General features: G+C 36.9%; 2 protein-coding genes across 8 annotated transcripts in view; one reads left to right on the top strand and one right to left on the bottom strand.

Annotated features, from left to right (window-relative positions):
* Window positions 1-287: 287 nt before the first annotated feature.
* Window positions 288-14,887, bottom strand: part of LOC145736341 (proton channel OtopLc-like) — a 28,555-nt gene continuing 13,955 nt past the window's right edge. The window contains exons 5-10 of one of the 4 annotated variants that reach the window (XR_014179904.1): window positions 8,183-8,344; window positions 7,969-8,129; window positions 7,730-7,917; window positions 3,866-4,850; window positions 1,008-3,808; window positions 288-859 (exon numbers count right to left, since the gene is read on the bottom strand). Coding sequence is in view for 1 of the 4 variants with exons in the window: in XM_081990714.1 (XP_081846840.1) it covers window positions 3,878-4,850; window positions 7,730-7,917; window positions 7,969-8,129; window positions 8,183-8,344 (1,484 nt within the window). In the remaining 3 variants the exon portion in view is untranslated. Of the gene's footprint in view, window positions 3,809-3,865; window positions 4,851-7,729; window positions 7,918-7,968; window positions 8,130-8,182; window positions 8,345-14,887 lie in introns of all 4 variants that reach the window. The other 3 variants (XR_014179902.1, XR_014179903.1, XM_081990714.1) reach the window with 3 other exon arrangements.
* Window positions 3,281-14,887, top strand: part of LOC145736348 (potassium/sodium hyperpolarization-activated cyclic nucleotide-gated channel 2-like) — a 37,938-nt gene continuing 26,331 nt past the window's right edge. For all 4 annotated transcript variants that reach the window (XM_081990729.1, XM_081990725.1, XM_081990728.1 and 1 more), the window contains exon 1: window positions 3,281-3,414. The gene's annotated coding sequence lies outside the window, so the exon portion shown is untranslated. The remainder of the gene's footprint in view (window positions 3,415-14,887) is intronic.

Genomic DNA, 14,887 nt, shown 5'->3' with positions numbered 1-14,887 from the left:
ACTTTTTTGTACTAACAATATTGGACAGACGATATGTGGGTAGAATGTGGAAAAGTATTTAGTCAAAATGTTAAATACACACGTCATTGATACGTCATTTCACTTAACATTGATTTTTGACTGTAAATGTCTTAATTATAAGGTTTAATAAAATTTAATATTAATTATTGTTTTACACTATAAAAATGGAAAAATACACACTGTTATGTGTTGTAGTATATGAGTGTTATTGCTGTTCCCTTAATTTTTTTTACAAATTAAAATTTCAGTCTTAATCAAGTCACAACTTGCCATATAACATGTTTATTGCCTTATTGTATACAGTTGTGACTTATATATAAAGTTGAGCAAATGCTGGTGTCTTGCTTTGTAATATACAGACTAGTATATAATAAGTGATTATTTTGAGTATATCATATAAAATTATATACTTAGTGAGACGCCATTTTGTCGCCTTCGATTGTTTAAATAGTGAGTGCGCATGTGCCTAAACTTCAGCACACTGGTGATTGGTCAAGGGACAAGGTACAGTTAAAATTGCACACTTTGTAATATCCCAGCCGAAGTGGCAGTGACGCAATAAACGGTGACGTCAGATCGAAATTCGCGCACGTCTTAGATTAGTTCCCAAGGTTTTCATTGATAATGCGCGGTTGCCGGCTTGAGCGTTCCAGATGAGGGAAAACAACTGTCAAACTTGTCATTGTTATTGTCAAACTTATCGTGCATTCTAATGAAATAATTTATAAGACATCTAAGCGCCATTTGCACCGGCGTACTTTATGCATAGCTTAAGTGTGGTTTAGAGTGTGACTTTTTTCACCTGTACTGTCACAGTCTGACCCACACTTAAATTAAGCTCGGCTTACAAAACGACGGTGCAAACGCAAAAGTACATTAAACTTTATTTGAATTGATATTGGATTGTATATGTGGTATACAGGGTGATCAAAAGACTAAGGGCTACAAATTGATATATTTAATCACCCTGTAACTGTCAAAATAACCGAGTTATTGATAATACGATTTTTGGAATCTACGTCAAATTCTAGGCCTACTTGATGTAAAATGTTTGTATCGATATTCAATTGTTTTTGCTCTAACAGCCTACTTTGACCGCCCTCCTCGAAAGCAGAAATTCCCAATTTGAGCGAAATTTTGGTGCACTTTTCCAGAAAATCGTCCATAACTCGCTTTATTTGAAACACTTTGTATAAAACCACCGTATAACAAAAGAAAGCTAATGAACGGGGCTATCATGTGACGTTGAGCGGACATGGTTACGTTGCCCGGTTTAGCCGCTAGAGGGCGTCAAAGTTGACTCTCGTTTTTTTGCAGTTTTTGCTCAATATCTCGGGAACGGTTCAGGTTAGAGGTCTGAAACTTTTACCACAAAATGCACCTCGAAGGGATGCAACTTTTATTTTCTAAACACTTTTTTGGTACCTGGCACCGTTTGACCTTGAAAAATAAAAAACTAGAATTGTCAAGAATTTTCAAGGGTGTGACCCTCTGATTTTTTTCAGAATTTTTTTTTTTTAAATTTACCTCAACTGCTTAAATACCTTCAAGTTAATAGTACAAAAATGACGTAGGGTGTCATTTGTCAAAATGTCATTTTGTAAGGGTGCCACGCCCTAAACTGTCAAAATTGACATAATTTCAAGGTCATCTCCGAAACGGTGCCAGTTAGAGCAAAACGGACGTGAGATTTGTGTTCCCCAGATTCAAATTAGTTCAAAAAACCACTTTGGTAGAGAAAAATCCAAAATGGTCGCCGTTAGTATAGTAGGGCCAAAAAAATCCCTAATTTAGATTAAAATTTAGTGCACTTTTCCAGAAAATCGTCCATAACTCGCTTATTTGAAACACCCTGTATAAAACCACCGTATAACAAAAGAAAGCTAATGAACGGGGCTATCACGTGACGTGGAGTGGGCACGGTTAAGTTGTCCCGTTTAGCCGCTAGAGGGCGTCAAAGTTGACTCTCGTTTTTTGCAGTTTTTCCTAAATATCTCGGGAACGTTTCAGGTTAGAGGTCTGAAACTTTTACCACAAAATACAGCTCGATGGGATGCAACTTTTACTTTCTATACACTTTTTTGGTACCTTGCACAGTTTTACCTTGAAAAAAAAAAAACTAGAATTGTCAAGAATTTTCAGGGTTGTGACCCTATGATTTTTTTCAGAATTTTTTTTTTTTTCAAAATTTACCTCAACTACTTAAATACCTTCAGGTTAATAGTACAAAAATGACGTAAAGTGTCATTTGTCAAAATGTCATTTTTCAAGGGTGTCACGCCCTAAACTGTCAAAATTGACATAATTTCAAGGTCATCTCCGAAACGGTGCCAGTTAGAGCAAAATGGACGTCAGATTTGTGTTCCCCAGGTGCAAATTAGTCAAAAAAAAAATTACTTTAATTAAGGAAAATCCAAAATGGTCGCCGTTAGTATAGTAGGCCCAAAAAATCCCTAATTTAGATTAAATTTCTGTGCACTTTTCCAGAAAATCGTCCATAACTCGCTTATTTAAAACACCCTGTATAAAACCACCGTATAACAAAAGAAAGCTAATGAACGGGGCTATCACGTGACGTGGAGTGGGCACAGTTAAGTTGTCCCGTTTAGCCGCTAGAGGGCGTCAAAGTTGACTCTCGTTTTTTGCAGTTTTTCCTGAATATCTCAGGAACGTTTCAGGTTGGAGGTCTGAAATTTTACCACAAAATGTACCTCAAAGGGATGCAACTTTTATTTTCTATACACTTTTTTGGTACCATGCACCGTTTGACCTTGAAAAATTAAAAACTAGAATTGTCAAGAAATTTCAGTTAAAATTTTTTTTTTTCAAAATTAACCTCAACCTACTAAATACCTTCAAAAATGTAAAAAACGAATTATTTTTGAATTTTCTGATTTTCCAATTTTGCCGGAAAATTACCGAAAATTTTACATCCTTGGATCCAAACGCGTTACGATCTAAAAATCACATGACACCACAGTTTTAGAATCACACGGTAGTCACGTGCCTTTCCAGTCATTAGCATTAGATGATTAGAGCCGAATTCGATCCCTAATTTCCAATCCACAGCTTTCCGATCTAAAAATCACGCGACATCATGATTAAAAAAATGAGATAGAGGTCACATGACTTTTGAATCATAACGCGGAAAGCGCCTAAGGTTAGCAAAGGACAGAAACATATTGAATTGACAATTGACAGTGCTTCAGTTGTTTACCTGATTTGACTCACGAGAGTGAGGTTAAGCCGGTAAAATGCGAAATATAAATAAAAGCGAACAAATTAAATCAGTGCCGTTTAATACTTTACTTGAATAGTGCAGGCTTTAGTGTTGATAGTGATTCTGAACTGTGTGTGTGTGTTATTTTCTTGACGGTAAACCTGCAAAGTAAGGTAAGCAGCAAGTCTCTCTGTATGTCACATAAAACTTCTATCAGCCGCTGTGTTTGCCCTTATTATACTGTTTTGACGTTAAATATGATAAAACCCAAATACAATTCACACAAAATTGATTAATTTAAGTTGCAAGGGGAAAAGTTTGAAGAAACTGTCAAGAAACGACCAAAATTAGACATTTCAAATGACATTGACGCCCAAGGCCAACGCCGAATTTTAATTCCAACTAACAGACGAGGAACGACAGTTATTACGTCACTGCCGCTAGCCCTATAGGGATTAGACCATACATACCTTGCAAATCTCTCCTATAATCCATTGTAAATGCTTGCCAGAAGCCTCTAAAGCCCCTTATTAGCAATGGCTACATACCTTGCTAGTCTTGGTAATTCTGCAATTAATAACAGTATTGAGGGACTATCGAGGCAAATAAACAATTTCCTTTTACCTATCAATGCGATTACATGTAAGTGGGTTTCATTTTGTAGGCCCTCTTCCATATTTCGCACAAACAAACGGTGGAATGAAAGCGATAGAAAATGGCCAAAGGCATCGACACGTGAGTGATTATGGTCCAGGCCCACAGGCCGTAGAAATGCAACTGAATCGGATGCGATTCGGCCCTGGATTTCTCCAAAGTGTTGATCGCCCACATCGCCAAATTGGTGACCAGCAAAAAGGTTACAATCTCCCTGCCCGGTTTCTTGCGGATCTGATCCGCAGTGGCGCAGCTCCGTCGCGACGCGTCCAGAATGAAAATCGTTTGACAGGTGGTTTGTAATAAGGACGCCACTGCGGTGACGAGCACCAGAACCGTATTCTTTTGAATCGTAAATTGTCCCCCGATTATCGTGAACGTACTGTATATGTACATCCCAGTTTGGGCGCCGACTAACAGTATATTGTCGAGTTGTAGGTTCTTGGTGCCGTCGTACTTCAATTGCCTCATTTGCCACATTCCTAAAATCGAGGCTAAAGTGGTCATTCCGTATAGAGTCAACTCGCAAATATTCACTTCAATCACCGCCAAACCGACAAAATCAGAACGGGAAATCAAAACGAAAAACAGAATCAACGAGATTATGGTCAAAACGAGGAACAGAATCCCTACAAACAAGCCTTTGTGCGCTCGTGCGCAATCGACCGAATAGTGGTGGGGACTTTTTTTCAAATTCATTTCCGCTTTTGCTCTAAGCGCTTGAGCGCTTAGCGGCATTTTGGAGATGCTCTTCCACATGACGTACAAAATGGCGGCGCATATCAAACTGTACTCTATAGTGCACGGGAATAGGAAAGGGGAGGCGTCTTGCACTAGGGAACCTATAATGTTGGTCCTGCGACACTCGTAGAGATGATGCGGACCTTTTAGGCCTCGTGCCACAATGTGGTGTCCGTGGGCTTCTGGCGGATGTTCTGTGGTCACTATAGGCAACCTGAAATACACAAATAACCTAACCTAAAAAAAATATTCTCTCTAATCTCAGGGGCAGTGACGCAATAAATGGTGACGTCTTAGATTAGTTGCAAAGGTTTTTTCAAACGGAATTTTCAAGAGTTGATAGAATGTGACAGAAGCAGCTGACAATGCCTGGTCCTTGTCACATTCTACAGGTTTTTCTCTTGATAACTCGCTTGCTCCCTTTTGTCTGTCAGTTTACGAGAGCATTCGGCAACGTGGCATTAGTGTGTTGCCACAAAGGACAGAAACATATTGATTGACAATTGACATTGACAGTGCCTCAGTTGTTTACCGATTTGACAAGACCAGGGATGTGAAATTTCCGGAAAATTAAATTTCTAGAAATTTTTCCAGAAAATTTTCGAAAAAATTGGAAAATCTGAAAAATCAAAAAAAAATTCGTTTTTTACATTTACTTTTTTTAAATTTTAAAAATTAAAAAAAAAATTCTTGACAATTCTGGTTTTTAATTTTTCAAGGTCAAACTGTGGGTGGTACCAAAAAAGTGTATAAAAGGTAAAAGTTGTAGCCCATCGAGGTGCATTTTGTGGTAAAAATTTCAGACCTCTAACCTGAAACGTTCCTGAGATATTGAGCAAAAACTGCAAAAAAACGAGATTCAACTTTGACGCCCTCTAGAGGCTAAACGAGGCAACTCAGCCGTGACCGCTGAACGTCACGTGATAGCCCCGTTCATTAGCTTTCTTTTGTTATACGGTGGTTTTATACAGAGTGTTTCAAATAAGCGAATTATGGCCGATTTTCTCAAAAAGTGCACGGAAATTTAATCTAAATTAGGGATTTTTTGGGCCTACTATACTAACGGCGACCATTTTGGATTTTCCTTAATTAAAGTAATTTTTTTAACTAATTTGAACTTGGGGAACACAAATCTGACGTCCATTTTGCTCTAACTGGCACCGTTTCGGAGATGACCTTGAAATTATGTCAATTTTGACACTTTAGGGCGTGGCACCCTTGCAAAATGACATTTTGACAAATGACACTTTACGTCACTTTTGTACTATTAACTTGAAGGTATTTAAGCAGTTGAGGTTAATTTTAAAAATAAAAAAATTTCTGAAAAAAATCAGAAGGTATTAACCTGGAAAATTCTTGACAATTCTAGTTTTTAATTTTTCATGGTCAAACGGTGCATGGTACCAAAAAAGTGTATAGAAAGTAAAAGTTGCATCCCATCCAGGTGCATTTTTTGGTAAAAACTTCAAACCTCTAACCTGAAACGTTCCTGAGATATTGAGCAAAAACTGCAAAAAAACGAGATTCAACTTTGACGCCCTCTAGAGGCTAAACGAGGCAACTTAGCCGTGACCGCTGAACGTCACGTGATAGCCCCGTTCATTAGCTTTCTTTTGTTATACGGTGCTTTTATACAGGCTGTTTCAAATAAGCGAGTTATGGACAATTTTCTGGAAAGGTGCACGGAAATTTAATCTAAATTAGGGATTTTTTGGGCCTACTATACTAACGGCGACCATTTTGGATTTTCCTTAATTAAAGTAATTTTTTTAACTAATTTGAACTTGGGGAACACAAATCTGACGTCCATTTTGCTCTAACTGGCACCGTTTCGGAGATGCCCTTGAAATTATGTCAATTTTGACACTTTAGGGCGTGGCACCCTTGCAAAATGACATTTTGACAAATGACACTTTACGTCACTTTTGTACTATTAACTTGAAGGTATTTAAGCAGATGAGGTTAATTTTGAAAATAAAAAATTTTCTGAAAAAAATCAGAAGGTTGAAATTTCTTGACAATTCTAGTTTTTAATTTTTCAAGGTGAAACGGTGCAAGGTACCAAAAAAGTGTATAGAAGGTAAAAGTTGCACCGTATTGAGGTGTATTTTTTGGTAAAAACTCCAGACCTCTAACCTGAAACGTTCCTGAGATATTGAGCAAAAACTGCAAAAAAACGAGAGTCAACTTTGTCGCCCTCTAGCCTCTAAACGGGGCAACTTAGCCGCGCCCGCTCAACGTCACGTGATAGCCCCATTTATTAGCTTTATTTTTTTAAAGTTACATTCGATTATGATTTAAAGTTTATGGTATTTGAAATAATTATAAATAAACGACAAAAAATGTTTAATATGGCGTTTCGCGAATATGAATGGTAAAGTAGGCTGTGCATTATATCATTCTGACGCTCCATCAAGAGTGCCAGGCAAATTTTACGTCACGATGACGTAATTTGACAGCTGGTTATAATATTATTTTGTTCAATGATGTCATCGTGACGTCAAATTTGCAACACAATGCACCGCCTACTTTGGTACGATTCTCTCGATTTTCAAATTGGAAAATTGTGCTTTCGAAGTGGTCAAAGCTGCTAAGTATTCAATACCCTCGACAAATTTGCTTACGGCGTTTGGCAACAGCGCGCTAAAAATATGGCCTACTTGATATTTTTTCGTTTTCTGTCTTTCTCCCGCGCATGCAATTACCTACGTTTCTCTGTCCGTTACACGGTTTTCCTATGGTCGCTTTTGTATTTACCACACCTGTATAGTGGAAATAGTTAAATAGAAGCTTTTATACCGGGAATGTGTTGTCCAGAAGGGAGAACATTATAGAACATCTGTTCAATTAAATCAGGTTACTAAATTTTTAAAAATTCATATTATTTTGAAAAGTGTTGAGGTTAGGTATACAACATTTTCCAGAAAGTTTTCGGTAATTTTTCGAAAAAAATTAGAAAACCCATCAATCCGATAAATTTAGATTAAAGAACATAATGACGTCAAAATTCCGTCTCGATCATTTGACAAGTAATAGACAAGGAACGACAATTATTACGTCACTGCCACTCGACGTGGAATAGACTGTACAAACCCTAAAACGTTGCCTTTATTAGGTATCCTGTGGGATATCCTTAACGAGTTATTTTCTGGATTGTAGAAGGTGAGAATTTCATGTTTGGTCTCCTGGACGAGCACGTTTAACCACACAGACAAATTGGTCCCGATCATGTGCATTAAACCGAATCTGGCCGCTATTTTGTGCTTGTAAACGCGCATTTGCTGCAAAAAACCCTCTCTAATAACAACCAAAACAATTTAAACCATACTCACTTCGTTATTAAGAAATATAAAGTACATTTGTATAAATATAAAGGCCATTCTAGTGGCCGGCGTTAAGGCCAACAGAACGTTGTGACACTTTGTGTTCGCTTCCAATTCGAAATACTGGCCGAATTCCAGACCCGAGTAAATCATGCTGCCAATTCCGAATGCTGGAACGCAGCGTTTGAGGTTTGGCTAGGTTGGGTTAGATGGAAAAACTCACCGACCGCGCCCATTCTAAGGTAGAAGCTGCCGTAATGGTTCTGTTTGATTGTGGACGTGGAGGAGTGTCTCGGACGATATTTTGGCGTTTCCGAACTGGACAAGCTGGTCGAATCGTCGTCCGATTCCTCGTCAGTGATGACGTCATCTGTTGTCCCAGTATCTAGAAAACAAATCAATGTTGTACCTGACTGTCTCCACAAACTGTGTTTTTGGCAGTTCAAAGTTTGATACCGCTTTTCTCCCTGACTGTACTAAATTTTGTAGTGTTTTTTTATGTTATTGAATAGGAAATTTAATGAGGATTCTAAAAATGTGCTTAAAACTGTCATTTTCCCACTCCAAGTGGGTTTTAGACGTGATTTTGTATCTGACTGTCTCTACAAATTGTGTTTTTGACAGTTCAAACTTTGACACCGCTTTTCTCCCTGACTGTACTAAATTTTGAAGTGGTTTTTTATGTTATTGGATAGGAAATTTAATGAGGATTCTAAAAATGTGCTTAAATCAGCAGCTTTCTCACTCCAAGTGGCTTTTAGACGCGATTTTGTACCTGACTGTCTTTACAAACTGTTTTCCTGGCAGTTCAAACTTTGACACCGCTTTTCTCCCTGACTGTACTAAATTTTGAAGTGGTTTTTTATGTTATTGGATAGGAAATTTAATGAGGATTCCAAAAATGTGCTTAAATCAGTTATTTCCCACTCCAAGTGGGTTTTAGACGCGATTTTGTACCTGACTGTCTTTACAAACTGTGTTTTTGGCAGTTCAAACTTTGACACCGCTTTTCTTCCTGACTGTACTAAATTTTGAAGTGGTTTTTTAGGTTATTGGATAGGAAATTTAATGAGGATTCTAAAAATGTGCTTAAATCAGCAGCTTTCTCACTCCAAGTGGCTTTTAGACGCGATTTTGTACCTGACTGTCTTTACAAACTGTTTTCCTGGCAGTTCAAACTTTGACACCGCTTTTCTCCCTGACTGTACTAAATTTTGAAGTGTTTTTTTAGGTTATTGAATAGGAAATTTAATGAGGATTCTAAAAATGTGCTTAAAACTGTCATTTTCCCACTCCAAGTGGGTTTTAGACGTGATTTTGTATCTGACTGTCTCTACAAATTGTGTTTTTGACAGTTCAAACTTTGACACCGCTTTTCTCCCTGACTGTACTAAATTTTGAAGTGTTTTTTTATGTTATTGGATAGGAAATTTAATGAGGATTCCAAAAATGTGCTTAAATCAGTAATTTTCCCACTCCAAGTGGGTTTTAGACGCGATTTTGTACCTGACTGTCTTTACAAACTGTGTTTTTGGCAGTTCAAACTTTGACACCGCTTTTCTTCCTGACTGTACTAAATTTTGAAGTGGTTTTTTAGGTTATTGGATAGGAAATTTAATGAGGATTCTAAAAATGTGCTTAAATCAGCAGCTTTCTCACTCCAAGTGGCTTTTAGACGCGATTTTGTACCTGACTGTCTCTACAAACTGTGTTTTTGGCAGTTCAAACTTTGACACCGCTTTTCTTCCTGACTGTACTAAATTTTGAAGTGGTTTTTTATGTTATTGGATAGGAAATTTAATGAGGATTCCAAAAATGTGCTTAAATCAGTAATTTTCCCACTCCAAGTGGGTTTTAGACGCGATTTTGTACCTGACTGTCTTTACAAACTGTGTTTTTGGCAGTTCAAACTTTGACACCGCTTTTCTCCCTGACTGTACTAACTTTTAAAGTGGTTTTTTAGGTTATTGGATAGGAAATTTAATGAGGATTCCAAAAATGTGCTTAAAACTGTCATTTTCTCACTCCAAGTGGGTTTTAGACGCGATTTTGTGCCTGACTGTCTCTACAAACTGTTTTCCTGACAGTTCAAACTTTGACACCGCTTTTCTCCCTGACTGTACTAAATTTTGAAGTGTTTTTTTAGGTTATTGGATAGGAAATTTAATGAGGATTCCAAAAATGTGCTTAAATCAGCAGCTTTCTCACTCCAAGTGGCTTTTAGACGCGATTTTGTACCTGACTGTCTTTACAAACTGTGTTTTTGGCAGTTCAAACTTTGACACCGCTTTTCTCCCTGACTGTACTAAATTTTGAAGTGTTTTTTTAGGTTATTGGATAGGAAATTTAATGAGGATTCTAAAAATGTGCTTAAATCAGCAGCTTTCTCACTCCAAGTGGCTTTTAGACGCAATTTTGTACCTGACTGTCTCTACAAACTGTGTTTTTGGCAGTTCAAACTTTGACACCACTTTTATCCCTGACTGTACTAAATTTTAAAGTGGTTTTTTAGGTTATCGGATAGGAAATTTAATGAGGATTCTAAAAATGTGCTTAAATCAGCAGCTTTCTCACTCCAAGTGGCTTTTAGACGCAATTTTGTACCTGACTGTCTCTACAAACTGTGTTTTTGGCAGTTCAAACTTTGACACCGCTTTTCTTCCTGACTGTACTAAATTTTGAAGTGGTTTTTTATGTTATTGGATAGGAAATTTAATGAGGATTCCAAAAATGTGCTTAAATCAGTAATTTTCCCACTCCAAGTGGGTTTTAGACGCGATTTTGTACCTGACTGTCTCTACAAACTGTGTTTTTGGCAGTTCAAATTTTGACACCGCTTTTCTTCCTGACTGTACTAAATTTTGAAGTGTTTTTTTAGGTTATTGGATAGGAAATTTAATGAGGATTCTAAAAATGTGCTTAAAACAGTCATTTTCTCACTCCTAGTGGGTTTTAGACGCGATTTTGTACCTGACTGTCTCTACAAACTGTGCTTTTGACAGTTCAAACTTTGACACCGCTTTTCTCCCTGACTGTACTAAATTTTGAAGTGTTTTTTTATGTTATTGAATAGGAAATTTAATGAGGATTCTAAAAATGTGCTTAAAACTGTCATTTTCCCACTCCAAGTGGGTTTTAGACGTGATTTTGTATCTGACTGTCTCTACAAATTGTGTTTTTGACAGTTCAAACTTTGACACCGCTTTTCTCCCTGACTGTACTAAATTTTGAAGTGTTTTTTTATGTTATTGGATAGGAAATTTAATGAGGATTCCAAAAATGTGCTTAAATCAGTAATTTTCCCACTCCAAGTGGGTTTTAGACGCGATTTTGTACCTGACTGTCTTTACAAACTGTGTTTTTGGCAGTTCAAACTTTGACACCGCTTTTCTTCCTGACTGTACTAAATTTTGAAGTGGTTTTTTAGGTTATTGGATAGGAAATTTAATGAGGATTCTAAAAATGTGCTTAAATCAGCAGCTTTCTCACTCCAAGTGGCTTTTAGACGCGATTTTGTACCTGACTGTCTCTACAAACTGTGTTTTTGGCAGTTCAAACTTTGACACCGCTTTTCTTCCTGACTGTACTAAATTTTGAAGTGGTTTTTTATGTTATTGGATAGGAAATTTAATGAGGATTCCAAAAATGTGCTTAAATCAGTAATTTTCCCACTCCAAGTGGGTTTTAGACGCGATTTTGTACCTGACTGTCTTTACAAACTGTGTTTTTGGCAGTTCAAACTTTGACACCGCTTTTCTCCCTGACTGTACTAACTTTTAAAGTGGTTTTTTAGGTTATTGGATAGGAAATTTAATGAGGATTCCAAAAATGTGCTTAAAACTGTCATTTTCTCACTCCAAGTGGGTTTTAGACGCGATTTTGTGCCTGACTGTCTCTACAAACTGTTTTCCTGACAGTTCAAACTTTGACACCGCTTTTCTCCCTGACTGTACTAAATTTTGAAGTGTTTTTTTAGGTTATTGGATAGGAAATTTAATGAGGATTCCAAAAATGTGCTTAAATCAGCAGCTTTCTCACTCCAAGTGGCTTTTAGACGCGATTTTGTACCTGACTGTCTTTACAAACTGTGTTTTTGGCAGTTCAAACTTTGACACCGCTTTTCTCCCTGACTGTACTAAATTTTGAAGTGTTTTTTTAGGTTATTGGATAGGAAATTTAATGAGGATTCTAAAAATGTGCTTAAATCAGCAGCTTTCTCACTCCAAGTGGCTTTTAGACGCAATTTTGTACCTGACTGTCTCTACAAACTGTGTTTTTGGCAGTTCAAACTTTGACACCACTTTTATCCCTGACTGTACTAAATTTTAAAGTGGTTTTTTAGGTTATCGGATAGGAAATTTAATGAGGATTCTAAAAATGTGCTTAAATCAGCAGCTTTCTCACTCCAAGTGGCTTTTAGACGCAATTTTGTACCTGACTGTCTCTACAAACTGTGTTTTTGGCAGTTCAAACTTTGACACCGCTTTTCTTCCTGACTGTACTAAATTTTGAAGTGGTTTTTTATGTTATTGGATAGGAAATTTAATGAGGATTCCAAAAATGTGCTTAAATCAGTAATTTTCCCACTCCAAGTGGGTTTTAGACGCGATTTTGTACCTGACTGTCTCTACAAACTGTGTTTTTGGCAGTTCAAATTTTGACACCGCTTTTCTTCCTGACTGTACTAAATTTTGAAGTGTTTTTTTAGGTTATTGGATAGGAAATTTAATGAGGATTCTAAAAATGTGCTTAAAACAGTCATTTTCTCACTCCTAGTGGGTTTTAGACGCGATTTTGTACCTGACTGTCTCTACAAACTGTGTTTTTGGCAGTTCAAACTTTGACACCGCTTTTCTCCCTGACTGTACTAAATTTTGAAGTGTTTTTTTATGTTATTGAATAGGAAATTTAATGAGGATTCTAAAAATGTGCTTAAAACTGTCATTTTCCCACTCCAAGTGGGTTTTAGACGTGATTTTGTATCTGACTGTCTCTACAAATTGTGTTTTTGACAGTTCAAACTTTGACACCGCTTTTCTCCCTGACTGTACTAAATTTTGAAGTGGTTTTTTATGTTATTGGATAGGAAATTTAATGAGGATTCTAAAAATGTGCTTAAATCAGCAGCTTTCTCACTCCAAGTGGCTTTTAGACGCGATTTTGTACCTGACTGTCTTTACAAACTGTTTTCCTGGCAGTTCAAACTTTGACACCGCTTTTCTCCCTGACTGTACTAAATTTTGAAGTGGTTTTTTATGTTATTGGATAGGAAATTTAATGAGGATTCCAAAAATGTGCTTAAATCAGTTATTTCCCACTCCAAGTGGGTTTTAGACGCGATTTTGTACCTGACTGTCTTTACAAACTGTGTTTTTGGCAGTTCAAACTTTGACACCGCTTTTCTCCCTGACTGTACTAAATTTTGAAGTGGTTTTTTATGTTATTGGATAGGAAATTTAATGAGGATTCTAAAAATGTGCTTAAATCAGCAGCTTTCTCACTCCAAGTGGCTTTTAGACGCGATTTTGTACCTGACTGTCTTTACAAACTGTTTTCCTGGCAGTTCAAACTTTGACACCGCTTTTCTCCCTGACTGTACTAAATTTTGAAGTGTTTTTTTAGGTTATTGAATAGGAAATTTAATGAGGATTCTAAAAATGTGCTTAAAACTGTCATTTTCCCACTCCAAGTGGGTTTTAGACGTGATTTTGTATCTGACTGTCTCTACAAATTGTGTTTTTGACAGTTCAAACTTTGACACCGCTTTTCTCCCTGACTGTACTAAATTTTGAAGTGTTTTTTTATGTTATTGGATAGGAAATTTAATGAGGATTCCAAAAATGTGCTTAAATCAGTAATTTTCCCACTCCAAGTGGGTTTTAGACGCGATTTTGTACCTGACTGTCTTTACAAACTGTGTTTTTGGCAGTTCAAACTTTGACACCGCTTTTCTTCCTGACTGTACTAAATTTTGAAGTGGTTTTTTAGGTTATTGGATAGGAAATTTAATGAGGATTCTAAAAATGTGCTTAAATCAGCAGCTTTCTCACTCCAAGTGGCTTTTAGACGCGATTTTGTACCTGACTGTCTCTACAAACTGTGTTTTTGGCAGTTCAAACTTTGACACCGCTTTTCTTCCTGACTGTACTAAATTTTGAAGTGGTTTTTTATGTTATTGGATAGGAAATTTAATGAGGATTCCAAAAATGTGCTTAAATCAGTAATTTTCCCACTCCAAGTGGGTTTTAGACGCGATTTTGTACCTGACTGTCTTTACAAACTGTGTTTTTGGCAGTTCAAACTTTGACACCGCTTTTCTCCCTGACTGTACTAACTTTTAAAGTGGTTTTTTAGGTTATTGGATAGGAAATTTAATGAGGATTCCAAAAATGTGCTTAAAACTGTCATTTTCTCACTCCAAGTGGGTTTTAGACGCGATTTTGTGCCTGACTGTCTCTACAAACTGTTTTCCTGACAGTTCAAACTTTGACACCGCTTTTCTCCCTGACTGTACTAAATTTTGAAGTGTTTTTTTAGGTTATTGGATAGGAAATTTAATGAGGATTCCAAAAATGTGCTTAAATCAGCAGCTTTCTCACTCCAAGTGGCTTTTAGACGCGATTTTGTACCTGACTGTCTTTACAAACTGTGTTTTTGGCAGTTCAAACTTTGACACCGCTTTTCTCCCTGACTGTACTAAATTTTGAAGTGTTTTTTTAGGTTATTGGATAGGAAATTTAATGAGGATTCTAAAAATGTGCTTAAATCAGCAGCTTTCTCACTCCAAGTGGCTTTTAGACGCAATTTTGTACCTGACTGTCTCTACAAACTGTGTTTTTGGCAGTTCAAACTTTGACACCACTTTTATCCCTGACTGTACTAAATTTTAAAGTGGTTTTTTAGGTTATCGGATAGGAAATTTAATGAG

Source organism: Ips typographus, linkage group LG12, assembly GCF_016097725.1.
Source record: "Ips typographus isolate SLU linkage group LG12, UJ_Ityp_2.0, whole genome shotgun sequence".
NCBI classification, from domain to species: Eukaryota; Metazoa; Arthropoda; class Insecta; order Coleoptera; family Curculionidae; genus Ips; species Ips typographus.
Note: the sequence above shows the minus strand (reverse complement) of the source record. Positions and strands in the feature narration are given on the sequence as shown.